The sequence below is a fragment of the Carassius auratus genome, chromosome 40 (genome assembly GCF_003368295.1).
Source record: "Carassius auratus strain Wakin chromosome 40, ASM336829v1, whole genome shotgun sequence".
Classification (NCBI taxonomy): Eukaryota; Metazoa; Chordata; class Actinopteri; order Cypriniformes; family Cyprinidae; genus Carassius; species Carassius auratus.
In genome coordinates this window covers 4,291,108-4,314,659 of record NC_039282.1, presented here as the reverse complement: position 1 = coordinate 4,314,659, position 23,552 = coordinate 4,291,108, and the positions used below count along the sequence as shown (strand labels likewise).

The window sequence follows — 23,552 nt, the reverse complement described above, 5'->3', positions numbered from 1 at the left end:
AGGATATTAATTCAAAACTTGTGCTAAATCTGTTAGTAGACCAAAGTGTACACGAGCACAGCGTACAACCCAAAGACTCCCCCACCAGGTCTGAAGAGACGCCTGTTAGTGCTGATGAGAACGATGGAGGGAGAACGGATGCAGGGAGAGAGGAAGTCCTCTCTACTGAGGAACAGCTCGTGCAGGACATCCTGGACAAGGGTAAGAAGAAGAAATCTGGGAGAATTAGAAAATGTTATTAGAAACCATTATATAGACAGTATAATATAAAATTGCATTTCATACTCATCACAATTGTTTGTGTGATAACAGGCCACAAGCAATATAAAATCGGCCGCATGCTTGGTGAAGGAGGATGTGGCAGAGTTTATGAAGGGACTCGCTGCGAGGATGGACTTAAGGTACACAATTTGATCTGTTTAGGATTTATGACTAGAGGGATATCAACTATCTGCGCGTGCTAATTATTCGTTCTTTGTTTTGTTGATTAGGTGGCTGTGAAATGTTCAGAGAAGTCGCCAGACATGTCATACATCAGAGTGGTGAGTAGACTGCACTCTCTGTTTCATTGTCTCTTTTTCACTCTTTTCAGTTGATCACACCCTATATTAATTTTAACCACAGTCTACAGTTGAGCTTTACTAGAAATTATTTGTGAATAATTTGGGAAACCACCTCCATCTAAGCATCATGTTTTCTTTCTGTTAGCGTGGTCATCCCAAACGTCTGCCAATGGAGATTGGCCTGATGCTCATGGCCAACAATGGCCCCAGCGTTTCCCAGATCATTAAGCTGCTTGACTGGGAGGATGACACAGATCACTACGTGATAGTCATGGAGCGACCAGTGCCTTGCGTGGATTTGTTTACTTTTGTGGATGATGAAGAAAAGCTTGACGAGGGAATTGCTAGAAATATTATGCGGCAGATTATTGATGCGGCTAAAACTTGCTGTGATCGTGGCGTCTTCCATCGTGATATAAAACTGGAGAACATCTTGGTGAACCAGGACACCATGGAGGTCAAATTAATTGACTTCGGCTGCGGTGCAGTCATGAAGAGATCTGCCTTCAAATCCTTTTGTGGTATGTGTTATGAAGCGCTTTATTAATTATCTCACAGATACACATCTTATATGCACTCAACATGCTGCGATAATTGATTAAACATCAGACATCTTTCATGCAGGCACGAAAGAGTACTGTCCACCTGAGTTCAACTTGAAGGGCAGGTACAAAGCAAAGCCAACCACAGTGTGGACACTAGGGTTCATCTTGTTTGAAATGCTGTGCGGGGATTGCCCTACATCCATCGATCGACACAAGATCACTGTGAACCTCTGGACCAGACCTGGCTTGTCAAAAGGTGAGCTCTTCATCAAACAATGAACTCCAGATCATACAAAAAGGACCAATAGCTTCAAAGAGAGCAGGTGTAAAGTATACGTTTATAATATAATATATAAAATATATTCTTTTTTTTCTTCTCTTCACAGAATGCTGCCAGATGATTTGTGATTGTCTGCAGCCTGATCCACAGAAGAGACTCAGTCTGGACAAGATGCATCTCCACGACTGGTTTAAGGTACGGCGTCTAAGACTAGTTAAGCTTTTTGTTGGTTTAGTTTGATCATCAGTCGCCATGAACTTAAGATAAGTAAAAGTATTTAGACAAATAATGCCGATTTATCTTTTGTTTCAGGTCACAGAGTAAAACACAACCTCAGAAAACAACTCCTGTCATGGCCACCCTGTTGTTTTGTGTTGTATTTTGTTTATTGGTTTTGTTTGTGCACGGCAGTCGTCTGTGAGAGGCTGTTGCGCTGTATTGTGTTTATTTTATTATTAAAGCTTTATTTAAATGTCCGCCGGTTCCCGCCTCCTTCTTCCCGTGACTATGAAGGTTGTTAACAGCATTACACTTTAATTTAATGCTTAATGAATTAATGCTTACCATATTTTCCGCACTATAAGGCGCCCTTAAAATCCTTAAATTTTCTCAAAAATCGACAGTAGGCCTTATAATCCGGAGCGCCTTATATATGGATCAAGGCGCTCTGTCAAAATGTTGACATTCCCTTTAGCACAGCTCCATCTAGTGGATGCATAACGCAAACCCAGTCAAACGTTTGAGTGCAGTATCTTCTATTCTATGCTCCTTATGATCCGGTGCATCCTATATATGAAAACAATTCTAAAATAGGCCATTCATTGAAGATGCACTCTATAATCCGGTGCGCCTTATAGTGTGGAAAATACGGTATTTAATGAATGAATGCTTAGTCATTATTATTTGAATGAATAAATGCTTTAGTTTGAGCATATTGTTTGCAAACTGCAATTGATTAATTAATAAAAAACAAAGTAGATGATATTCTGTGTTGTTTAGTAGCAGTAATATGCAGTTATTAGCCATGTCCACTGTATTTTTGTTGGTTTCATGAGACCCCCCTTGAAATGACCAGGACCCCCATTGCCCCCCCAATCAAAATTGTCTGGAGAGGCCAATGCATACAAGTACATCTCAATAAATTAAAATGTTGTGGAAAAGTTCATTTATTTCAGTAATTCAACTCAAAAAGTTACATTTGTGTATTAAATAAATTCAATGCACACAGACTGAAGTAGTTTAAGTCTTTGGTTATTTTTATTGTGATGATTTTGGCTAATATTTAACAAAACCCCACCAATGGCTTTCTGTAAGGTATGCTAATTTAATGTGCTCAATACTCGGTAGGGTCTCCTTTTGCTTTAGCCTCAATTCGGATTATGAAATATGATTTATTCTGAAGCAATATTCTTATCAGATTTCTAACAGCTGTGACATATAAATCTGCATGTTTTTTTATATTTAATCCAAGGGCATTTTTTGCCTTTATGGAGGGCATTTCGCTCCACCATAATTAATATGTCATCTTTCATTTCAAATTCTTACATTTAATCAATAAATTCAATTATACTAATATGATTATTGTAATCTCTACGTTATCAAATTAAATAAGTTACACTGAAAAAAAATACAAGTGCATTGAATAATGTTATGACATTGTTTAAAATATTTTTTTTGGAATATACAAACAAGAAATTATGTTGGAAAGGATACTTTTTAACTAAATTAAACCGCCAGTAGGTGCCAGCAGTGAGCGTTTTATGAGTGAGTCACTGAGTTGTTCATTCAAGCGATTCGTTCAAACGGCTGATTCATCAGATGTTTATGCATGAGCTACTGAATCATTGACTCAACCGATTCGTTCAGAACAGGGAATTATTCAGGAATGAATCGGCTCTTATCCGTGAGGTGCGCTGGGTTCCGCCTAAAATGTAAGTGACCTAATAATATTGTAATTGCTTATTTAACTGTTTATTGTTCCGTAAAACAGTCTTAATGGTAAAAACGTTGTGTGATGTTGCATAACTAACTGTATTTTAAATATAAAACTTTTCATTTAGATTTTTTTTTACCTCAGCATGCTTAACTTAACTTTACTTGTCTCGCTTTAATGAAGCGTTAATGTCGAGGCTCGGAGTCTCTGTGCAATGATAAAAACCCCAGACGGCCCCAGCCCAATTTAAACCTGGGTTACCACTCTTTATGAGAATACAAGAGACCTTCTGTTTTCTTCTGTTTCTTTATCGCTTTAAGGTGTCATAAAATTGATAAAACTGCTATACTTACAACCCGCGATGTACACGATACAACAAATTGTCGTTAACATTGAACATCATTGGATGTTATCGTTTGAAAGGACCAGATGACGTATTTTCTTTTTTTTTTCTTTTTTGTATTCCATTACGCGCGGGAATTTATGACGTCACAATTCGGCCATGAAGGTATATAAAGGCATGAAAATCACTTGCTCATTTGGTGCTTTGAAGTCTTGGGAGTAACGTATTTGGTAGCGACTGTTAGCGACTGACAAACGGTGTTATCGTGGGACTGCTTTCAAGACTAAAAAAAGCGACTGGTTTGGAGTGTGTAGGAGAACCCTGTGTGTACAACCCAAAGACTCCCCCATCATGACGGAGAACCGTCAACCGGCGCCGGTTGGTGCTCTTGATACCGATGGAGGGAGAACGATGAAGAGCTTCTGGAAGTGGGCCGCTCTTCACTTTCCTTCCCGTAGAAAGGGAACATATGACCTGGTGAGTAGATTGCACTCTCTGTTTCATTGTCTCTTTTTCACTCTTTTCAGTTGATCACACCCTATATTCATTTTAACCACAGTCTACAGTTGAGCTTTACTAGAAATTATTTGTGAATAATTTGGGAAACCACCTCCATCTAAGCATCATGTTTTCTTTCTGTTAGCGTGGTCATCCCAAACGTCTGCCAATGGAGATTGGCCTGATGCTCATGGCCAACAATGGCCCCAGCGTTTCCCAGATCATTAAGCTGCTTGACTGGGAGGATGACACAGATCACTACGTGATAGTCATGGAGCGACCAGTGCCTTGCGTGGATTTGTTTACTTTTGTGGATGATGAAGAAAAGCTTGACGAGGGGATTGCTAGAAATATTATGCGGCAGATCATTGATGCGGCTAAAACTTGCTGTGATCGTGGCGTCTTCCATCGTGATATAAAACTGGAGAACATCTTGGTGAACCAGGACACCATGGAGGTCAAATTAATTGACTTCGGCTGCGGTGCAGTCATGAAGAGATCTGCCTTCAAATCCTTTTGTGGTATGTGTTATGAAGCGCTTTATTAATTATCTCACAGATACACATCTTATATGCACTCAACATGCTGCGATAATTGATTAAACATCAGACATCTTTCCTGCAGGCACGAAAGAGTACTGTCCACCTGAGTTCAACTTGAAGGGCAGGTACAAAGCAAAGCCAACCACAGTGTGGACACTAGGGTTCATCTTGTTTGAAATGCTGTGCGGGGATTGCCCTACATCCATCGATCGACACAAGATCACTGTGAACCTCTAGACCAGACCTGGCTTGTCAAAAGGTGAGCTCTTCATCAAACAATGAACTCCAGATCATACAAAAAGGACCAATAGCTTCAAAGAGAGCAGGTGTAAAGTATATGTTTATAATATAATATATAAAATATATTCTTTTTTTTCTACTCTTCACAGAATGCTGCCAGATGATTTGTGATTGTCTGCAGCCTGATCCACAGAAGAGACTCAGTCTGGACAAGATGCATCTCCACGACTGGTTTAAGGTACGGCGTCTAAGACTAGTTAAGCTTTTTGTTGGTTTAGTTTGATCATCAGTCGCCATGAACTTAAGATAAGTAAAAGTATTTAGACAAATAATGCCGATTTATCTTTTGTTTCAGGTCACAGCGTAAAACACAACCTCAGAAAACAACTCCTGTCATGGCCACCCTGTTGTTTTGTGTTGTATTTTGTTTATTGGTTTTGTTTGTGCACGGCAGTCGTCTGTGAGAGGCTGTTGCGCTGTATTGTGTTTATTTTATTATTAAAGCTTTATTTAAATGTCCGCCGGTTCCCGCCTCCTTCTTCCCGTGACTATGAAGGTTGTTAACAGCATTACACTTTAATTTAATGCTTAATGAATTAATGCTTACCATATTTTCCGCACTATAAGGCGCCCTTAAAATCCTTAAATTTTCTCAAAAATCGACAGTAGGCCTTATAATCCGGAGCGCCTTATATATGGATCAAGGCGCTCTGTCAAAATGTTGACATTCCCTTTAGCACAGCTCCATCTAGTGGATGAATAACGCAAACCCAGTCAAACGTTTGAGTGCAGTATCTTCTATTCTATGCTCCTTATGATCCGGTGCATCCTATATATGAAAACAATTCTAAAATAGGCCATTCATTGAAGATGCGCTCTATAATCCGGTGCGCCTTATAGTGTGGAAAATACGGTATTTAATGAATGAATGCTTAGTCATTATTATTTGAATGAATAAATGCTTTAGTTTGAGCATATTGTTTGCAAACTGCAATTGATTAATTAATAAAAAACAAAGTAGATGATATTCTGTGTTGTTTAGTAGCAGTAATATGCAGTTATTAGCCATGTCCACTGTATTTTTGTTGGTTTCATGAGACCCCCCTTGAAATGACCAGGACCCCCATTGCCCCCCCAATCAAAATTGTCTGGAGAGGCCAATGCATACAAGTACATCTCAATAAATTAAAATGTTGTGGAAAAGTTCATTTATTTCAGTAATTCAACTCAAAAAGTTACATTTGTGTATTAAATAAATTCAATGCACACAGACTGAAGTAGTTTAAGTCTTTGGTTATTTTTATTGTGATGATTTTGGCTAATATTTAACAAAACCCCACCAATGGCTTTCTGTAAGGTATGCTAATTTAATGTGCTCAATACTCGGTAGGGTCTCCTTTTGCTTTAGCCTCAATTCGGATTATGAAATATGATTTATTCTGAAGCAATATTCTTATCAGATTTCTAACAGCTGTGACATATAAATCTGCATGTTTTTTTATATTTAATCCAAGGGCATTTTTTGCCTTTATGGAGGGCATTTCGCTCCACCATAATTAATATGTCATCTTTCATTTCAAATTCTTACATTTAATCAATAAATTCAATTATACTAATATGATTATTGTAATCTCTACGTTATCAAATTAAATAAGTTACACTGAAAAAAAATACAAGTGCATTGAATAATGTTATGACATTGTTTAAAATATTTTTTTTGGAATATACAAACAAGAAATTATGTTGGAAAGGATACTTTTTAACTAAATTAAACCGCCAGTAGGTGCCAGCAGTGAGCGTTTTATGAGTGAGTCACTGAGTTGTTCATTCAAGCGATTCGTTCAAACGGCTGATTCATCAGATGTTTATGCATGAGCTACTGAATCATTGACTCAACCGATTCGTTCAGAACAGGGAATTATTCAGGAATGAATCGGCTCTTATCCGTGAGGTGCGCTGGGTTCCGCCTAAAATGTAAGTGACCTAATAATATTGTAATTGCTTATTTAACTGTTTATTGTTCCGTAAAACAGTCTTAATGGTAAAAACGTTGTGTGATGTTGCATAACTAACTGTATTTTAAATATAAAACTTTTCATTTAGATTTTTTTTTACCTCAGCATGCTTAACTTAACTTTACTTGTCTCGCTTTAATGAAGCGTTAATGTCGAGGCTCGGAGTCTCTGTGCAATGATAAAAACCCCAGACGGCCCCAGCCCAATTTAAACCTGGGTTACCACTCTTTATGAGAATACAAGAGACCTTCTGTTTTCTTCTGTTTCTTTATCGCTTTAAGGTGTCATAAAATTGATAAAACTGCTATACTTACAACCCGCGATGTACACGATACAACAAATTGTCGTTAACATTGAACATCATTGGATGTTATCGTTTGAAAGGACCAGATGACGTATTTTCTTTTTTTTTTTTTTTTTGTATTCCATTACGCGCGGGAATTTATGACGTCACAATTCGGCCATGAAGGTATATAAAGGCATGAAAATCACTTGCTCATTTGGTGCTTTGAAGTCTTGGGAGTAACGTATTTGGTAGCGACTGTTAGCGACTGACAAACGGTGTTATCGTGGGACTGCTTTCAAGACTAAAAAAAGCGACTGGTTTGGAGTGTGTAGGAGAACCCTGTGTGTATAACCCAAAGACTCCCCCATCATGACGGAGAACCGTCAACCGGCGCCGGTTGGTGCTCTTGATACCGATGGAGGGAGAACGATGAAGAGCTTCTGGAAGTGGGCCGCTCTTCACTTTCCTTCCCGTAGAAAGGGAACATATGACCTGGCCAAAGCCGAGGAGAAATACGGGACAGAGGCGGAAACACAGTGGAGAGATAGCGATGGTACACTCACATCAAACACTGATCAATCACTAAATATTCAGTCACAGGAATTTATGTTATTCCCCCTTATCATTATTATAAAATAAAATAATTATAAAAATTATCACTCTCCCAAAACACTGCTGTAATTATCACACCAAACATTTTAGAGTAACAGGAAACATATTATTATTATTATTATTATTTTAAGAGTTTAAATTGTAGGATATAAATTCAATTCAGACCTACTCCTAAATCAAGAACAGAATAATTTCAGTGTATAAAATTTCACTCTTTTTAATTTATTTAATTGATATAGATCCAGCTCCTGAAGACCTCCTTGCTGCTGAGGAACAGCAGAAACACAGCGTCCTGGACAAGAGTAAGATTAAAACATATATGAGAATTAGGACATGATATAAATACTAGCACAGATTCAAATTTACATGTAAAATTGTATTTCATATTTACCTCAATTGTTTGTCTGTTAATAGACCAGAGTGAACGCTGTGTACATCCCAAAGACGGCCCCATCACATCAGAGAGCCGTCATCCTCATCTGTCTGTTAGTGCTGCTGAGATTGATGGAGGAAGAGAGGAGGAAGGGAGAGAAGAGAAGAAGAAGAAGAAGAAGAGCTTCTGGAAGTGGCCTGCTCTTCACTTTCCTTGCAGTGGAGCTGGAACATATGATCTGGCCGAAGTGGAAGAGAAATACTGGACAGAGGCGGGAACGCACTGGAGAGATAGCGATGGTACAATCACAAAAACATGTCATGATGATGCAAATATTGATAAATGACTGATTCTTCAATTACAGAAACTTCTCTTACTCTTCCTTTCCATTAAGGAAAAGAAAAACACTGCTAACATTATCACACCAAACATTTTTGAGTGACAGTAACATTTTCTTAAACTTTACTCTTTTTTTTAGGATATTAATTCAAAACTTGTGCTAAATCTGTTAGTAGACCAAAGTGTACACGAGCACAGCGTACAACCCAAAGACTCCCCCACCAGGTCTGAAGAGACGCCTGTTAGTGCTGGTGAGAACGATGGAGGGAGAACGGAGGCAGGGAGAGAGGAAGTCCTCTCTACTGAGGAACAGCTCGTGCAGGACATCCTGGACAAGGGTAAGAAGAAGAAATCTGGGAGAATTAGAAAATGTTATTAGAAACCATTATATAAACAGTATAATATAAAATTGCATTTCATACTCATCACAATTGTTTGTGTGATAACAGGCCACAAGCAATATAAAATCGGCCGCATGCTTGGTGAAGGAGGATGTGGCAGAGTTTATGAAGGGACTCGCTGCGAGGATGGACTTAAGGTACACAATTTGATCTGTTTAGGATTTATGACTAGAGGGGTATCAACTATCTGCGCGTGCTAATTATTCGTTCTTTGTTTTGTTGATTAGGTGGCTGTGAAATGTTCAGAGAAGTCGCCAGACATGTCATACATCAGAGTGGTGAGTAGACTGCACTCTCTGTTTCATTGTCTCTTTTTCACTCTTTTCAGTTGATCACACCCTATATTCATTTTAACCACAGTCTACAGTTGAGCTTTACTAGAAATTATTTGTGAATAATTTGGGAAACCACCTCCATCTAAGCATCATGTTTTCTTTCTGTTAGCGTGGTCATCCCAAACGTCTGCCAATGGAGATTGGCCTGATGCTCATGGCCAACAATGGCCCCAGCGTTTCCCAGATCATTAAGCTGCTTGACTGGGAGGATGACACAGATCACTACGTGATAGTCATGGAGCGACCAGTGCCTTGCGTGGATTTGTTTACTTTTGTGGATGATGAAGAAAAGCTTGACGAGGGGATTGCTAGAAATATTATGCGGCAGATCATTGATGCGGCTAAAACTTGCTGTGATCGTGGCGTCTTCCATCGTGATATAAAACTGGAGAACATCTTGGTGAACCAGGACACCATGGAGGTCAAATTAATTGACTTCGGCTGCGGTGCAGTCATGAAGAGATCTGCCTTCAAATCCTTTTGTGGTATGTGTTATGAAGCGCTTTATTAATTATCTCACAGATACACATCTTATATGCACTCAACATGCTGCGATAATTGATTAAACATCAGACATCTTTCATGCAGGCACGAAAGAGTACTGTCCACCTGAGTTCAACTTGAAGGGCAGGTACAAAGCAAAGCCAACCACAGTGTGGACACTAGGGTTCATCTTGTTTGAAATGCTGTGCGGGGATTGCCCTACATCCATCGATCGACACAAGATCACTGTGAACCTCTGGACCAGACCTGGCTTGTCAAAAGGTGAGATCTTCATCAAACAATGAACTCCAGATCATACAAAAAGGACCAATAGCTTCAAAGAGAGCAGGTGTAAAGTATATGTTTATAATATAATATATAAAATATATTCTTTTTTTTTTTCTACTCTTCACAGAATGCTGCCAGATGATTTGTGATTGTCTGCAGCCTGATCCACAGAAGAGACTCAGTCTGGACAAGATGCATCTCCACGACTGGTTTAAGGTACGGCGTCTAAGACTAGTTAAGCTTTTTGTTGGTTTAGTTTGATCATCAGTCGCCATGAACTTAAGATAAGTAAAAGTATTTAGACAAATAATGCCAATTTATCTTTTATTTCAGGTCACAGCGTAAAACACAACCTCAGAAAACAACTCCTGTCATGGCCACCCTGTTGTTTTGTGTTGTATTTTGTTTATTGGTTTTGTTTGTGCCCGGCAGTCGTCTGTGAGAGGCTGTTGCGCTGTATTGTGATTATTTTATTATTAAAGCTTTATTTAAATGTCCGCCGGTTCCCGCCTCCTTCTTCCCGTGACTATGAAGTTTGTTAACAGCATTACACTTTAATTTAATGCTTAATGAATGAATGCTTACAATATTTTCCGCACTATAAGGCGTGCTTAAAATCTTTAAATTTTCTCAAAAATCGACAGTAGGCCTTATAATCCGGAGCGCCTTATATATGGATCAAGGCGCTCTGTCAAAATGTTGACATTCCCTTTAGCACAGCTCCATCTAGTGGATGCATAACGCAAACCCAGTCAAACGTTTGAGTGCAGTATCTTCTATTCTATGCTCCTTATGATCCGGTGCATCCTATATATGAAAACAATTCTAAAATAGGCCATTCATTGAAGATGCGCTCTATAATCCTGTGCACCTTATAGTGTGGAAAATACGGTATTTAATGAATGAATGCTTAGTCATTATTATTTGAATGAATAAATGCTTTAGTTTGAGCATATTGTTTGCAAACTGCAATTGATTAATTAATAAAAAACAAAGTAGATAATATTCTGTGTTGTTTAGTAGCAGTAATATGCAGTTATTAGCCATGTCCACTGTATTTTTGTTGGTTTCATGAGACCCCCCTTGAAATGACCAGGACCCCCATTGCCCCCCCAATTAAAATTGTCTGGAGAGGCCAATGCATACAGGTGCATCTCAATAAATTAAAATGTTGTGGAAAAGTTCATTTATTTCAGTAATTCAACTCAAAAAGTTACATTTGTGTATTAAATAAATTCGATGCACACAGACTGAAGTAGTTTAAGTCTTTGGTTATTTTTATTGTGATGATTTTGGCTCATATTTAACAAAACCCCACCAATGGCTTTCTGTAAGGTATGCTAATTTAATGTACTCAATACTCAGTAGGGCCTCCTTTTGCTTTAGCCTCAATTCGGATTATGAAATATGATTTATTCTGAAGCAATATTCTTATCAGATTTCTAACAGCTGTGACATATAAATCTGCATGTTTTTTTTATATTTAATCCAAGGGCATTTTTTGCCTTTATGGAGGGCATTTCGCTCCACCCTAATTAATATGTCATCTTTCATTTCAAACTCTTACATTTAATCAATAAATTCAATTATACTAATATGATTATTGTAATCTCTACGTTATAAAATTAAATAAGTTACACTGAAAAAAAATACAAGTGCATTGAATAATGTTATGACATTGTTTCAAATATTTATTTTGGAATATACAAACAAGAAATTATGTTGGAAAGGATAATTTTTAACTAAATTAAACCGCCAGTAGGTGCCAGCAGTGAGCGTTTTATGAGTGAGTCACTGAGTTGTTCATTCAAGCGATTCGTTCAAACGGCTGATTCATCAGATGGTTACGCATGAGCTACTGAATCATTGACTCAACCGATTCGTTCAGAACAGGGAATTATTCAGGAATGAATCGGCTGTTATCCATGAGGTGCGCTGTTCCGCCTAAAATGTAAGTGACCTAATAATATTGTAATTGCTTATTTAACTGTTTATTGTTCCGTTAAACAGTCTTAATGGTAAAAACGTTGTGTGATGTTGCATAACTAACTGTATTTTAAATATACAACTTTTCATTTAGATTTTTTTACCTCAGCATGCTTAACTAAACTTTACTTGTCTGGCTTTAATGAAGCGTTAATGTAGAGGCTCGGAGTCTCTGTGCAGTGATCAAACCCCAGATGGCCCCAGCCCAATTTAAACCTGGGTTACCACTGTTTATGAGAATACAAGAGACCTTCTGTTTTCTTCTGTTTCTTTATGCTTTAAGGTGTCATAAAATTGATAAATAAAACTGCTATACTTACAACCCGCGATGTACAGGATACAACAAATTGTCGTTAACATTGAACATCATTGGATCATGTAATCGTTTGAAAGGACCAGATGACGTATGTTCTTTTTTTTTCTTTTTTGTATTCCATTACGCGCGGGAATTTATGACGTCACAATTCGGCCATGAAGGTATATAAAGGCATGAAAATCACTTGCTCATTTGGTGCTTTGAAGTCTTGGGAGTAACATATTTGGTAGCGACTGTTAGCGACTGACAAACGGTGTTATCGTGGGACTGCTTTCAAGACTAAAAAAAGCGACTGGTTTGGAGTGTGTAGGAGAACCCTGTGTGTATAACCCAAAGACTCCCCCATCATGACGGAGAACCGTCAACCGGCGCCGGTTGGTGCTCTTGATACAGATGGAGGGAGAATGATGAAGAGCTTCTGGAAGTGGGCCGCTCTTCACTTTCCTTCCCGTAGAAAGGGAACATATGACCTGGCCAAAGCCGAGGAGAAATACGGGACAAAGGCGGAAACACAGTGGAGAGATAGCGATGGTACACTCACATCAAAAACTGACCAATCACTAAATATTCAGTCACAGGAGTTTCTGTTATTCCCCCTTATCATTATTATAAAATAAAATAATTATAAAAATGATCACTCTCCCAAAACACTGCTGTAATTATCACACCAAACATTTTAGAGTAACAGGAAACATATTATTATTATTATTATTATTTTAAGAGTTTAAATTGTAGGATATAAATTCAATTCAGACCTACTCCTAAATCAAGAACAGAATAATTTCAGTGTATAAAATTTCACTCTTTTTAATTTATTTAATTGATATAGATCCAGCTCCTGAAGACCTCCTTGCTGCTGAGGAACAGCAGAAACACAGCGTCCTGGACAAGAGTAAGATTAATACATATATGAGAATTAGGACATGTTATTATAAATACATTTGTACAGATTCAAATTTACATGTAAAATTGTATTTCATATTTACCTCAATTGTTTGTCTGTTAATAGACCAGAATGAACGCTGTGTACATCCCAAAGACGGCCCCATCACATCAGAGAGCCGTCATCCTCATCTGTCTGTTAGTGCTGCTGAGATTGATGGAGGAAGAGAGGAGGAAGGGAGAGAGGAGAAGAAGAAGAAGAAGAAGAAGAAGAAGAAGAAGAAGAAGAAGAAGAAGAAGAAGAAGAGCTTCTGGAAGTGGCCTGCTCTTCACTTTCCTTGCAGTGGAGCTGGAACATATGATCTGGCCGAAGTGGAAGAGAAATACTGGACAGAGGCGGGAACGCACTGGAGAGATAGCGATGGTACAATCACAAAAACATGTCATGATGATGCAAATATTGATAAATGACTGATTCTTCAATTACAGAAACTTTTCTTACTCTTCCTTTCCATTAAGGAAAAGAAAAACACTGCTAACATTATCACACCAAACATTTTTGAGTGACAGTAACATTTTCTTAAACTTTACTCTTTTTTTAGGATATTAATTCAAAACTTGTGCTAAATCTGTTAATAGACCAAAGTGTACACGAGCACAGCGTACAACCCAAAGACTCCCCCACCAGGTCTGAAGAGACGCCTGTTAGTGCTGGTGAGAACGATGGAGGGAGAACGGAGGCAGGGAGAGAGGAAGTCCTCTCTACTGAGGAACAGCTCGTGCAGGACATCCTGGACAAGGGTAAGAAGAAGAAATCTGAGAGAATTAGAAAATGTTATTAGAAACCATTATATAGACAGTATAATATAAAATTGCATTTCATACTCATCACAATTGTTTGTGTGATAACAGGCCACAAGCAATATAAAATCGGCCGCATGCTTGGTGAAGGAGGATGTGGCAGAGTTTATGAAGGGACTCGCTGCGAGGATGGACTTAAGGTACACAATTTGATCTGTTTAGGATTTATGACTAGAGGGGTATCAACTATCTGCGCGTGCTAATTATTCGTTCTTTGTTTTGTTGATTAGGTGGCTGTGAAATGTTCAGAGAAGTCGTCAGACATGTCATACATCAGAGTGGTGAGTAGATTGCACTCTCTGTTTCATTGTCTCTTTTTCACTCTTTTCAGTTGATCACACCCTATATTCATTTTAACCACAGTCTACAGTTGAGCTTTACTAGAAATTATTTGTGAATAATTTGGGAAACCACCTCCATCTAAGCATCATGTTTTCTTTCTGTTAGCGTGGTCATCCCAAACGTCTGCCAATGGAGATTGGCCTGATGCTCATGGCCAACAATGGCCCCAGCGTTTCCCAGATCATTAAGCTGCTTGACTGGGAGGATGACACAGATCACTACGTGATAGTCATGGAGCGACCAGTGCCTTGCGTGGATTTGTTTACTTTTGTGGATGATGAAGAAAAGCTTGACGAGGGGATTGCTAGAAATATTATGCGGCAGATCATTGATGCCGCTAAAACTTGCTGTGATCGTGGCGTCTTCCATCGTGATATAAAACTGGAGAACATCTTGGTGAACCAGGACACCATGGAGGTCAAATTAATTGACTTCGGCTGCGGTGCAGTCATGAAGAGATCTGCCTTCAAATCCTTTTGTGGTATGTGTTATGAAGCGCTTTATTAATTATCTCACAGATACACATCTTATATGCACTCAACATGCTGCGATAATTGATTAAACATCAGACATCTTTCATGCAGGCACGAAAGAGTACTGTCCACCTGAGTTCAACTTGAAGGGCAGGTACAAAGCAAAGCCAACCACAGTGTGGACACTAGGGTTCATCTTGTTTGAAATGCTGTGCGGGGATTGCCCTACATCCATCGATCGACACAAGATCACTGTGAACCTCTGGACCAGACCTGGCTTGTCAAAAGGTGAGATCTTCATCAAACAATGAACTCCAGATCATACAAAAAGGACCAATAGCTTCAAAGAGAGCAGGTTTAAAGTATACGTTTATAATATAATATATAAAATATATTCTTTTTTTTTCTTCTCTTCACAGAATGCTGCCAGATGATTTGTGATTGTCTGCAGCCTGATCCACAGAAGAGACTCAGTCTGGACAAGATGCATCTCCACGACTGGTTTAAGGTACGGCGTCTAAGACTAGTTAAGCTTTTTGTTGGTTTAGTTTGATCATCAGTCGCCATGAACTTAAGATAAGTAAAAGTATTTAGACAAATAATGCAGATTTATCTTTTATTTCAGGTCACAGAGTAAAACACAACCTCAGAAAACAACTCCTGTCATGGCCACCCTGTTGTTTTTATTTTGTGTATTGGTTTTGTTTGTGCGCGGCAGTCGTCTGTGAGAGGCTGTTGCGCTGTATTGTGATTATATTATTATTAAAGCTTTATTTAAATGTCCGCCGGTTCCCGCCTCCTTCTTCCCGTGACTATGAAGGTTGTTTACAGCATTACACTTTAATTTAATGCTTAATGAATTAATGCTTACCATATTTTCAGCACTATAAGGCACCCTTACAAGCCTTTAATTTTCTTAAAAACCGACAGTAGGCCTTATAATCCGGAGCGCCTTATATATGAAAACAATTCTAAAATAGGCCATTCATTGAAGGTGCGCTCTATAATCCGGTGCGCTTATAGTGTGGAAAATACGGTATTTAATGAATGAATGCTTAGTCATTATTATTTGAATGAATAAATGCTTTAATTTGAGCATATTGTTTGCAAACTGCAATTGATTAATTAATAAAAAACAAAGTAGATGATATGCTGTGTTGTTTCTGTTGTTTAGTAGCAGTAATATGCAGTTATTGTCCATGTCCACTGTATTGTTTGTTGGTTTTCATGAGACCCCCTTGAAATGACCAGGACCCCCCATTGCCCCCCCAATCAAAATTGTCTGGAAAGGCCACTGCATACAGGTTAATCTCAATAAATTAAAATGTTGTGGAAAAGTTCATTTATTTCAGTAATTCAACTCAAAAAGTTACATTTGTGTATTAAATAAATTCAATGCATACAGACTGAAGTAGTTTAAGTCTTTGGTTATTTTTATTGTGATGATTTTGGCTAATATTTAACAAAACCCCACCAATGGCTTTCTGTAAGGTATGCTAATTTAATGTACTCAATACTTGGTAGGGGCTCCTTTTACTTTAGCCTCAATTCGGATTATGAAATATGATTTATTCTGAAGCAATATTCTTATCAGATTTCTATCAGCTGTGACATATAAATCTGCATGTTTTTTTATATTTAATCCAAGGGCATTTTTTGCCTTTATGGAGGTCATTTCGCCCCACCCTAAATAATATGTCATCTTTCATTTCAAATTCTTACATTTAATCAATAAATTCAATTATACTAATATGATTATTGTAATCTCTACGTTATCAAATTAAATAAGTTACACTGAAAAAAAAAATACAAGTGCATTGAATAATGTTATGAAATTTGTTTCAAATATTTTTTTGGAATATACAAACAAGAAATTATGTTGGAAAGGATACTTTTTAACTAAATTAAACCGCCAGTAGGTGCCAGCAGTGAGCGTTTTATGAGTGAGTCACTGAGTTGTTCATTCAAGCGATTCGTTCAAACGGCTGATTCATCAGATGTGAGCTACTGAATCATTGACTCAACCGATTCGTTCAGAACAGGGAATTATTCAGGAATGAATCGGCTGTTATCGTGAGGTGCGCTGGGTTCCGCCTAAAATGTAAGTGACCTAATATTATTGTAATTGCTTATTTAACTGTTTATTATTCCGTTAAACAGTCTTAATGGTAAAAACTTTGTGTGATGTTGCATAACTAACTGTATTTTAAATATAAAACTTTTCATTTAGATTTTTTTTACCTCAGCATGCTTAACTAAACTTTACTTGTCTCGTGTTAATGAAGCGCTAATGTCGAGCCTCTGAGTCTCAGTGCGGGGATCAAACCCCTGACCGCACTTGCCCAATTTAAACCCGGGTTACCACTGTTTATGAGAGTACAAGAGACCTTCTGTTTTCTTTTGTTTCTTTATGCTTTAAGGTGTCATAAAATTTATAAAACTGCTATACTTACACCCCGCGATGTACACGATACAACAAATTGTCGTTAGCATTGAACATCATTGGAAATGAATGTTATCGTTTGAAAGGACCAGATGACGTATGTTCTTTTTTTTTTTTTTTTTTTGTATTCCATTACGCGCGGGAATTTATGACGTCACAATTCGGCCATGAAGGTATATAAAGGCATGAAAATCACTTGTTCATTTTGTGCTTTGAAGTCTTGGGAGTAACATATTTGGTAGCGACTGTTAGCGACTGACAAACGGTGTTATCGTGGGACTACTTTCAAGACTAAAAAAAGCGACTGGTTTGGAGTGTGTAGAAGAACCCTGTGTACACCCCAAAGACTCCCCCATCATGACGGAGAACCGTCAACCGGCGCCGGTTGGTGCTCTTGAGACCGATGGAGGGAGAACGATGAAGAGCTTCTGGAAGTGGGCCGCTCTTCACTTTCCTTCCCGCAGAAAGGGAACATATGACCTGGCCAAAGCCGAGGAGAAATACGGGACAGAGGCGGAAACACAGTGGAGAGATAGCGATGGTACACTCACATCAAAAACTGATCAATCACTAAATATTCAGTCACAGGAATTTCTGTTATTCCCCCTTATCATTATTATAAAATAAAATAATTATAAAAATGATCACTATCCCAAAACACTGCTGTAATTATCACACCAAACATTTTAGAGTAACAGGAAACATATTATTATTATTATTATTTTAAGAGTTTAAATTGTAGGATATAAATTCAATTCAGACCTACTCCTAAATCAAGAACAGAATAATTTCAGTGTATAAAATTTCACTCTTTTTAATTTATTTAATTGATATAGATCCAGCTCCTGAAGACCTCCTTGCTGCTGAGGAACAGCAGAAACACAGCGTCCTGGACAAGAGTAAGATTAAAACATATATGAGAATTAGGACATGATATAAATACTAGTACAGATTCAAATTTACATGTAAAATTGTATTTCATATTTACCTCAATTGTTTGTCTGTTAATAGACCAGAATGAACGCTGTGTACATCCCAAAGACGGCCCCATCACATCAGAGAGCCGTCATCCTCATCTGTCTGTTAGTGCTGCTGAGATTGATGGAGGAAGAGAGGAGGAAGGGAGAGAAGAGAAGAAGAAGAAGAAGAAGAAGAAGAAGAAGAAGAAGAAGAGCTTCTGGAAGTGGCCTGCTCTTCACTTTCCTTGCAGTGGAGCTGGAACATATGATCTGGCCGAAGTGGAAGAGAAATACTGGACAGAGGCGGGAACGCACTGGAGAGATAGCGATGGTACAATCACAAAAACATGTCATGATGATGCAAATATTGACAAATGACTGATTCTTCAATTACAGAAACTTCTCTTACTCTTCCTTTTCATTAAGGAAAAGAAAAACACTGCTAACATTATCACACCAAACATTTTTGAGTGACAGTAACATTTTCTTAAACTCTTTTTTTAGGATATTAATTCAAAACTTGTGCTAAATCTGTTAGTAGACCAAAGTGTACACGAGCACAGCGTACAACCCAAAGACTCCCCCACCAGGTCTGAAGAGACGCCTGTTAGTGCTGGTGAGAACGATGGAGGGAGAACGGAGGCAGGGAGAGAGGAAGTCCTCTCTACTGAGGAACAGCTCGTGCAGGACATCCTGGACAAGGGTAAGTAGAAGAAATCTGGGAGAATTAGAAAATGTTATTAGAAACCATTATATAAACAGTATAATATAAAATTGCATTTCATACTCATCACAATTGTTTGTGTGATAACAGGCCACAAGCAATATAAAATCGGCCGCATGCTTGGTGAAGGAGGATGTGGCAGAGTTTATGAAGGGACTCGCTGCGAGGATGGACTTAAGGTACACAATTTGATCTGTTTAGGATTTATGACTAGAGGGATATCAACTATCTGCGCGTGCTAATTATTCGTTCTTTGTTTTGTGGATTAGGTGGCTGTGAAATGTTCAGAGAAGTCGCCAGACATGTCATACATCAGAGTGGTGAGTAGACTGCACTCTCTGTTTCATTGTCTCTTTTTCACTCTTTTCAGTTGATCACACCCTATATTCATTTTAACCACAGTCTACAGTTGAGCTTTACTAGAAATTATTTGTGAATAATTTGGGAAACCACCTCCATCTAAGCATCATGTTTTCTTTCTGTTAGCGTGGTCATCCCAAACGTCTGCCAATGGAGATTGGCCTGATGCTCATGGCCAACAATGGCCCCAGCGTTTCCCAGATCATTAAGCTGCTTGACTGGGAGGATGACACAGATCACTACGTGATAGTCATGGAGCGACCAGTGCCTTGCGTGGATTTGTTTACTTTTGTGGATGATGAAGAAAAGCTTGACGAGGGGATTGCTAGAAATATTATGCGGCAGATCATTGATGCGGCTAAAACTTGCTGTGATCGTGGCGTGTTCCATCGTGATATAAAACTGGAGAACATCTTGGTGAACCAGGACACCATGGAGGTCAAATTAATTGACTTCGGCTGCGGTGCAGTCATGAAGAGATCTGCCTTCAAATCCTTTTGTGGTATGTGTTATGAAGCGCTTTATTAATTATCTCACAGATACACATCTTATATGCACTCAACATGCTGCGATAATTGATTAAACATCAGACATCTTTCCTGCAGGCACGAAAGAGTACTGTCCACCTGAGTTCAACTTGAAGGGCAGGTACAAAGCAAAGCCAACCACAGTGTGGACACTAGGGTTCATCTTGTTTGAAATGCTGTGCGGGGATTGCCCTACATCCATCGATCGACACAAGATCACTGTGAACCTCTGGACCAGACCTGGCTTGTCAAAAGGTGAGCTCTTCATCAAAGAATGAACTCCAGATCATACAAAAAGGACCAATAGCTTCAAAGAGAGCAGGTTTAAAGTATACGTTTATAATATAATATATAAAATATATTCTTTTTTTTTTCTACTCTTCACAGAATGCTGCCAGATGATTTGTGATTGTCTGCAGCCTGATCCACAGAAGAGACTCAGTCTGGACAAGATGCATCTCCACGACTGGTTTAAGGTACGGCGTCTAAGACTAGTTAAGCTTTTTGTTGGTTTAGTTTGATCATCAGTCGCCATGAACTTAAGATAAATAAAAGTATTTAGACAAATAATGCCGATTTATCTTTTGTTTCAGGTCACAGCGTAAAACACAACCTCCGAAAACAACTCCTGTCATGGCCACCCTGTTGTTTTTATTTTGTTTATTGGTTTTGTTTGTGCGCGGCTGTCGTCTGTGAGAGGCTGTTGCGCTGTATTGTGATTATTTTATTATTAAAGCTTTATTTAAATGTCCGCCGGTTCCCGCCTCCTTCTTCCCGTGACTATGAAGGTTGTTTACAGCATTACACTTTAATTTAATGCTTAATGAATTAATGCTTACCGTATTTTCCGCACTATAAGGCACCCTTAAAATCCTTAAATTTTCTCAAAAATCGACAGTAGGCCTAATAAATCGGAGCGCCTTATACAGTATTGTTCAAAATAATAGCAGTACAATGTGACTAACCAGAATAATCAAGGTTTTTAGTATATTTTTTATTGCTACGTGGCAAACAAGTTACCAGTAGGTTCAGTAGATTGTCAGAAAACAAACAAGACCCAGCATTCATGATATGCACTCTCTTAAGGCTGTGCAATTGGGCAATTAGTTGAAAGGGGTGTGTTCAAAAAAATAGCAGTGTCTACCTTTGACTGTACAAACTCAAAACTATTTTGTACAAACATTTTTTTTTCTGGGATTTAGCAATCCTGTGAATCACTAAACTAATATTTAGTTGTATGACCACAGTTTTTTAAAACTGCTTGACATCTGTGTGGCATGGAGTCAACCAACTTGTGGCACCTCTCAGCTGTTATTCCACTCCATGATTCTTTAACAACATTCCACAATTCATTCACATTTCTTGGTTTTGCTTCAGAAACAGCATTTTTGATATCACCCCACAAGTTCTCAATTGGATCAAGGTCTGGAGATTGGGCTGGCCACTCCATAACATTAATTTTGTTGGTTTGGAACCAAGACTTTGCCCGTTTACTAGTGTGTTTTGGGTCATTGTCTTGTTGAAACAACCATTTCAAGGGCATGTCCTCTTCAGCATAGGGCAACATGACCTCTTCAAGTATTTTAACATATGCAAACTGATCCATGATCCCTGGTATGCGATAAATAGGCCCAACACCATACATAGTAGGAGAAACATGCCCATATCATGATGCTTGCACCTCCATGCTTCACTGTCTTCACTGTGTACTGTGGCTTGAATTCAGAGTTTGGGGGTCGTCTCACAAACTGCCTGTGGCCCTTGGACCCAAAAAGAACAATTTTACTCTCATCAGTCCACAAAATGTTCCTCCATTTCTCTTTAGGCCAGTTGATGTGTTCTTTGGCAAATTGTAACCTCTTCTGCACATGCCTTTTTTTTAACAGAGGGACTTTGCGGGGGATTCTTGAAAATATATTAGCTTCACACAGACGTCTTCTAACTGTCACAGTACTTACAGGTAACTCCAGACTGTCTTTGATCATCCTGGAGGTGATCATTGGCTGAGCCTTTGCCATTCTGGTTATTCTTCTATCCATTTTGATGGTTGTCTTCCGTTTTCTTCCACGTCTGTCTGGTTTTGCTCTCCATTTTAAGGCATTGGAGATCATTTTAGCTGAACAGCCTATCATTTTTTGCACCTCTTTATAGGTTTTCCCCTCTCTAATCAACTTTTTAATCAAAGTACGCTGTTCTTCTGAGCAATGTCTTGAACGACCCATTTTCCTCAGCTTTCAAATGCATGTTCAACAAGTGTTGGCTTCATTCTTAAATAGGGGCCACCTGATTCACACCTGTTTCTTCACAAAATTGATGACCTCAGTGATTGAATGCCACACTGCTATTTTTTTGAACACACCCCTTTCAACTAATTCAACTAATTGCCCAATTGCACAGCCTTAAGAGCATGCATATCATGAATGCTGGGTCTCATTTGTTTTCTGAGAATCTACTTGACCTACTGGTAACTTGTTTGCCATATAGCAAAAAAAAATATACGAAAAACCTTGATTATTCTGGTAAGTCACATTGTACTGCTATTATTTTGAACAATACTGTATATGGATCTAGGCGCTCTGTCAAAATGTTGACATTCCCTTTAGCACAGCTCCATCTAGTGGAAACGTGGAAACCCAGGCAAACGTTTGAGTGCAGTATCTTCTATTCTATGCTCCTTATAATCCGGTGCGCCCTATATAGTCTAGATCATTGGTTCCCAACCTGGGGTCAGCACCGTGTTATATTATGCATATTGACCTTATTTCTGATAACCCTTTGCTGCACCCGACCGGAACCCGAAAAATCTAAAAGTGAAATAGAAAGTGGCATATCATTAGAAGTAAACGGCATACAGAGACAAATGAACACATTTTGCCATACAATTATGACCCCAGGAATTTAATGGAATGGTTATTTTCGACATTTGACAACATATTGACCTTATTTCTGCACAAAAATAGCAAAAAATGGCCAAAGATGTGTAAAGGATAAACTATTTTTTCATTTTCTCAAGCGCATAGGGTGTTTTTTTCTCCACAACATATTATTTATTTATCATTCAAGTGTCTATTATAAGATTAAATTGGGTACCAAGCTGAAATAATATCCAAAATGCTTGATTTTTAACCCTTTGCACCAAACCCGAAAAATCTAAATATGATTTAAAGTGGCATAACTTTTGATGTAAACAACTCACAGAAGACAAATGGACACATTTTTCAATACAATTCTGACCCCAGAAATTGTTATTTGTCATGTTTTTTGTCATTTAAATATTTGTCATATTTAGATTTTTTGGGTTTGGTGCAAAGGGTTAAAAAAGAACCCTTTGGGACATTATTTCAGCTTGGCACCCAATTTAATCTTATAATAGACACTTGAATGATAAAGAAATAATATGTTGTGGAAAAAAAATCACCCTATGCGCTTGAGAAAACGAAAAAATAGTTGATCCTCAACACATCTTTGGCCATTTTTTGCTTTTTTTTTGTCCAGAAATAAGGTCAATATGTTGTCAAATGTCAAAAATAACCATTCCATTAAATTCCAGAATTGTATGGGAAAGTGTGTTCATTTGTCTCTGTATGTTGTTTACTTCTAATG

General features: G+C 38.3%; 5 protein-coding genes and 4 long non-coding RNA genes across 14 annotated transcripts; 6 read left to right on the top strand and 3 right to left on the bottom strand.

The window, feature by feature from the left end:
• The first annotated feature begins 117 nt into the window (after nt 1–117).
• Nucleotides 118–1,816, top strand: LOC113058310 (serine/threonine-protein kinase pim-2-like). The gene is made up of 7 exons (XM_026226088.1): nt 118–201; nt 313–401; nt 492–542; nt 709–1,084; nt 1,188–1,364; nt 1,495–1,583; nt 1,701–1,816. The coding sequence occupies exons 2-7, from the start codon at nt 339–341 to the stop codon at nt 1,710–1,712; spliced, it is 768 nt and encodes a 255-aa protein (XP_026081873.1). The 5' UTR covers nt 118–201; nt 313–338; the 3' UTR covers nt 1,713–1,816.
• On the bottom strand, nt 145–7,782 carry LOC113058316 (uncharacterized). The gene is made up of 3 exons (XR_003277955.1): nt 7,738–7,782; nt 3,675–4,138; nt 145–216 (listed from the first exon to the last, which is right to left on the bottom strand). It is a non-coding gene; the product is annotated as an uncharacterized LOC113058316 (long non-coding RNA).
• Nucleotides 4,208–4,941, top strand: LOC113058311 (serine/threonine-protein kinase pim-2-like). Its single transcript, XM_026226089.1, has 2 exons — nt 4,208–4,683; nt 4,787–4,941. The coding sequence occupies exons 1-2, from the start codon at nt 4,332–4,334 to the stop codon at nt 4,939–4,941; spliced, it is 507 nt and encodes a 168-aa protein (XP_026081874.1). The 5' UTR covers nt 4,208–4,331.
• On the top strand, nt 4,941–5,415 carry LOC113058314 (uncharacterized). Its single transcript, XR_003277953.1, has 3 exons — nt 4,941–4,963; nt 5,094–5,182; nt 5,300–5,415. It is a non-coding gene; the product is annotated as an uncharacterized LOC113058314 (long non-coding RNA).
• On the top strand, nt 7,374–10,644 carry LOC113058309 (serine/threonine-protein kinase pim-2-like). Of its 3 annotated transcripts, XM_026226086.1 has the most exons (10): nt 7,374–7,798; nt 8,097–8,159; nt 8,272–8,529; nt 8,743–8,907; nt 9,019–9,107; nt 9,198–9,248; nt 9,415–9,790; nt 9,894–10,070; nt 10,204–10,292; nt 10,410–10,642. In XM_026226086.1, exons 1-10 carry the CDS (start codon nt 7,615–7,617, stop codon nt 10,419–10,421), a joined length of 1,464 nt encoding a protein of 487 aa, XP_026081871.1. In that variant the 5' UTR covers nt 7,374–7,614; the 3' UTR covers nt 10,422–10,642. The 3 variants fall into 3 exon arrangements, with proteins under 3 accessions (XP_026081871.1, XP_026081869.1, XP_026081870.1); XM_026226084.1 differs by having other exon boundaries at nt 10,204–10,644; XM_026226085.1 differs by having other exon boundaries at nt 8,746–8,907; nt 10,204–10,643.
• Nucleotides 8,423–12,437, bottom strand: LOC113058312 (uncharacterized). The gene is made up of 3 exons (XR_003277951.1): nt 12,383–12,437; nt 8,792–8,922; nt 8,423–8,512 (listed from the first exon to the last, which is right to left on the bottom strand). It is a non-coding gene; the product is annotated as an uncharacterized LOC113058312 (long non-coding RNA).
• Nucleotides 12,438–12,496: 59 nt separating this feature from the next.
• LOC113058308 (serine/threonine-protein kinase pim-2-like) lies at nt 12,497–15,718 on the top strand. Of its 2 annotated transcripts, none has more exons than XM_026226083.1 (10): nt 12,497–12,909; nt 13,208–13,270; nt 13,388–13,684; nt 13,900–14,061; nt 14,173–14,261; nt 14,352–14,402; nt 14,569–14,944; nt 15,048–15,224; nt 15,356–15,444; nt 15,562–15,718. In XM_026226083.1, the coding sequence occupies exons 1-10, from the start codon at nt 12,726–12,728 to the stop codon at nt 15,571–15,573; spliced, it is 1,500 nt and encodes a 499-aa protein (XP_026081868.1). In that variant the 5' UTR covers nt 12,497–12,725; the 3' UTR covers nt 15,574–15,718. The 2 variants fall into 2 exon arrangements, with proteins under 2 accessions (XP_026081868.1, XP_026081867.1); XM_026226082.1 differs by having other exon boundaries at nt 13,897–14,061.
• On the bottom strand, nt 13,578–17,455 carry LOC113058313 (uncharacterized). Its single transcript, XR_003277952.1, has 3 exons — nt 17,390–17,455; nt 13,946–14,076; nt 13,578–13,667 (listed from the first exon to the last, which is right to left on the bottom strand). It is a non-coding gene; the product is annotated as an uncharacterized LOC113058313 (long non-coding RNA).
• Nucleotides 17,456–17,589: 134 nt separating this feature from the next.
• LOC113058307 (serine/threonine-protein kinase pim-2-like) lies at nt 17,590–20,694 on the top strand. 3 transcript variants are annotated; one of them, XM_026226081.1, is made up of 10 exons: nt 17,591–17,920; nt 18,216–18,278; nt 18,391–18,669; nt 18,877–19,041; nt 19,153–19,241; nt 19,332–19,382; nt 19,549–19,924; nt 20,028–20,204; nt 20,337–20,425; nt 20,543–20,694. In XM_026226081.1, exons 1-10 carry the CDS (start codon nt 17,737–17,739, stop codon nt 20,552–20,554), a joined length of 1,485 nt encoding a protein of 494 aa, XP_026081866.1. In that variant the 5' UTR covers nt 17,591–17,736; the 3' UTR covers nt 20,555–20,694. The 3 variants fall into 3 exon arrangements, with proteins under 3 accessions (XP_026081864.1, XP_026081866.1, XP_026081865.1); XM_026226079.1 differs by lacking the exon at nt 20,543–20,694 and having other exon boundaries at nt 17,590–17,920; nt 20,337–20,480; XM_026226080.1 differs by lacking the exon at nt 20,543–20,694 and having other exon boundaries at nt 18,880–19,041; nt 20,337–20,480.
• The last annotated feature ends 2,858 nt before the right edge of the window (nt 20,695–23,552 follow it).

Excerpts from the sequence above, each read along its gene's own strand:
- LOC113058310 (XM_026226088.1), top strand. The coding sequence starts at position 339 with ATGCTTGGTGAAGGAGGATGTGGCAGAGTTTATGAAGGGACTCGCTGC. Across the intron at positions 543-708 it reads ACATGTCATACATCAGAGTG|CGTGGTCATCCCAAACGTCT; the intron begins GTGAGTAGACTG and ends TCTTTCTGTTAG. Across the intron at positions 1,085-1,187 it reads TGCCTTCAAATCCTTTTGTG|GCACGAAAGAGTACTGTCCA; the intron begins GTATGTGTTATG and ends TCTTTCATGCAG.
- LOC113058311 (XM_026226089.1), top strand. The coding sequence starts at position 4,332 with ATGGAGATTGGCCTGATGCTCATGGCCAACAATGGCCCCAGCGTTTCC. Across the intron at positions 4,684-4,786 it reads TGCCTTCAAATCCTTTTGTG|GCACGAAAGAGTACTGTCCA; the intron begins GTATGTGTTATG and ends TCTTTCCTGCAG.
- LOC113058309 (XM_026226084.1), top strand. The coding sequence starts at position 7,615 with ATGACGGAGAACCGTCAACCGGCGCCGGTTGGTGCTCTTGATACCGAT. Across the intron at positions 8,908-9,018 it reads GCAGGACATCCTGGACAAGG|GCCACAAGCAATATAAAATC; the intron begins GTAAGAAGAAGA and ends GTGTGATAACAG. Across the intron at positions 9,791-9,893 it reads TGCCTTCAAATCCTTTTGTG|GCACGAAAGAGTACTGTCCA; the intron begins GTATGTGTTATG and ends TCTTTCATGCAG.
- LOC113058308 (XM_026226082.1), top strand. The coding sequence starts at position 12,726 with ATGACGGAGAACCGTCAACCGGCGCCGGTTGGTGCTCTTGATACAGAT. Across the intron at positions 13,685-13,896 it reads GCACTGGAGAGATAGCGATG|TAGACCAAAGTGTACACGAG; the intron begins GTACAATCACAA and ends TAAATCTGTTAA. Across the intron at positions 15,225-15,355 it reads CAGACCTGGCTTGTCAAAAG|AATGCTGCCAGATGATTTGT; the intron begins GTGAGATCTTCA and ends TTCTCTTCACAG.
- LOC113058307 (XM_026226079.1), top strand. The coding sequence starts at position 17,737 with ATGACGGAGAACCGTCAACCGGCGCCGGTTGGTGCTCTTGAGACCGAT. Across the intron at positions 19,042-19,152 it reads GCAGGACATCCTGGACAAGG|GCCACAAGCAATATAAAATC; the intron begins GTAAGTAGAAGA and ends GTGTGATAACAG. Across the intron at positions 20,205-20,336 it reads CAGACCTGGCTTGTCAAAAG|AATGCTGCCAGATGATTTGT; the intron begins GTGAGCTCTTCA and ends TACTCTTCACAG.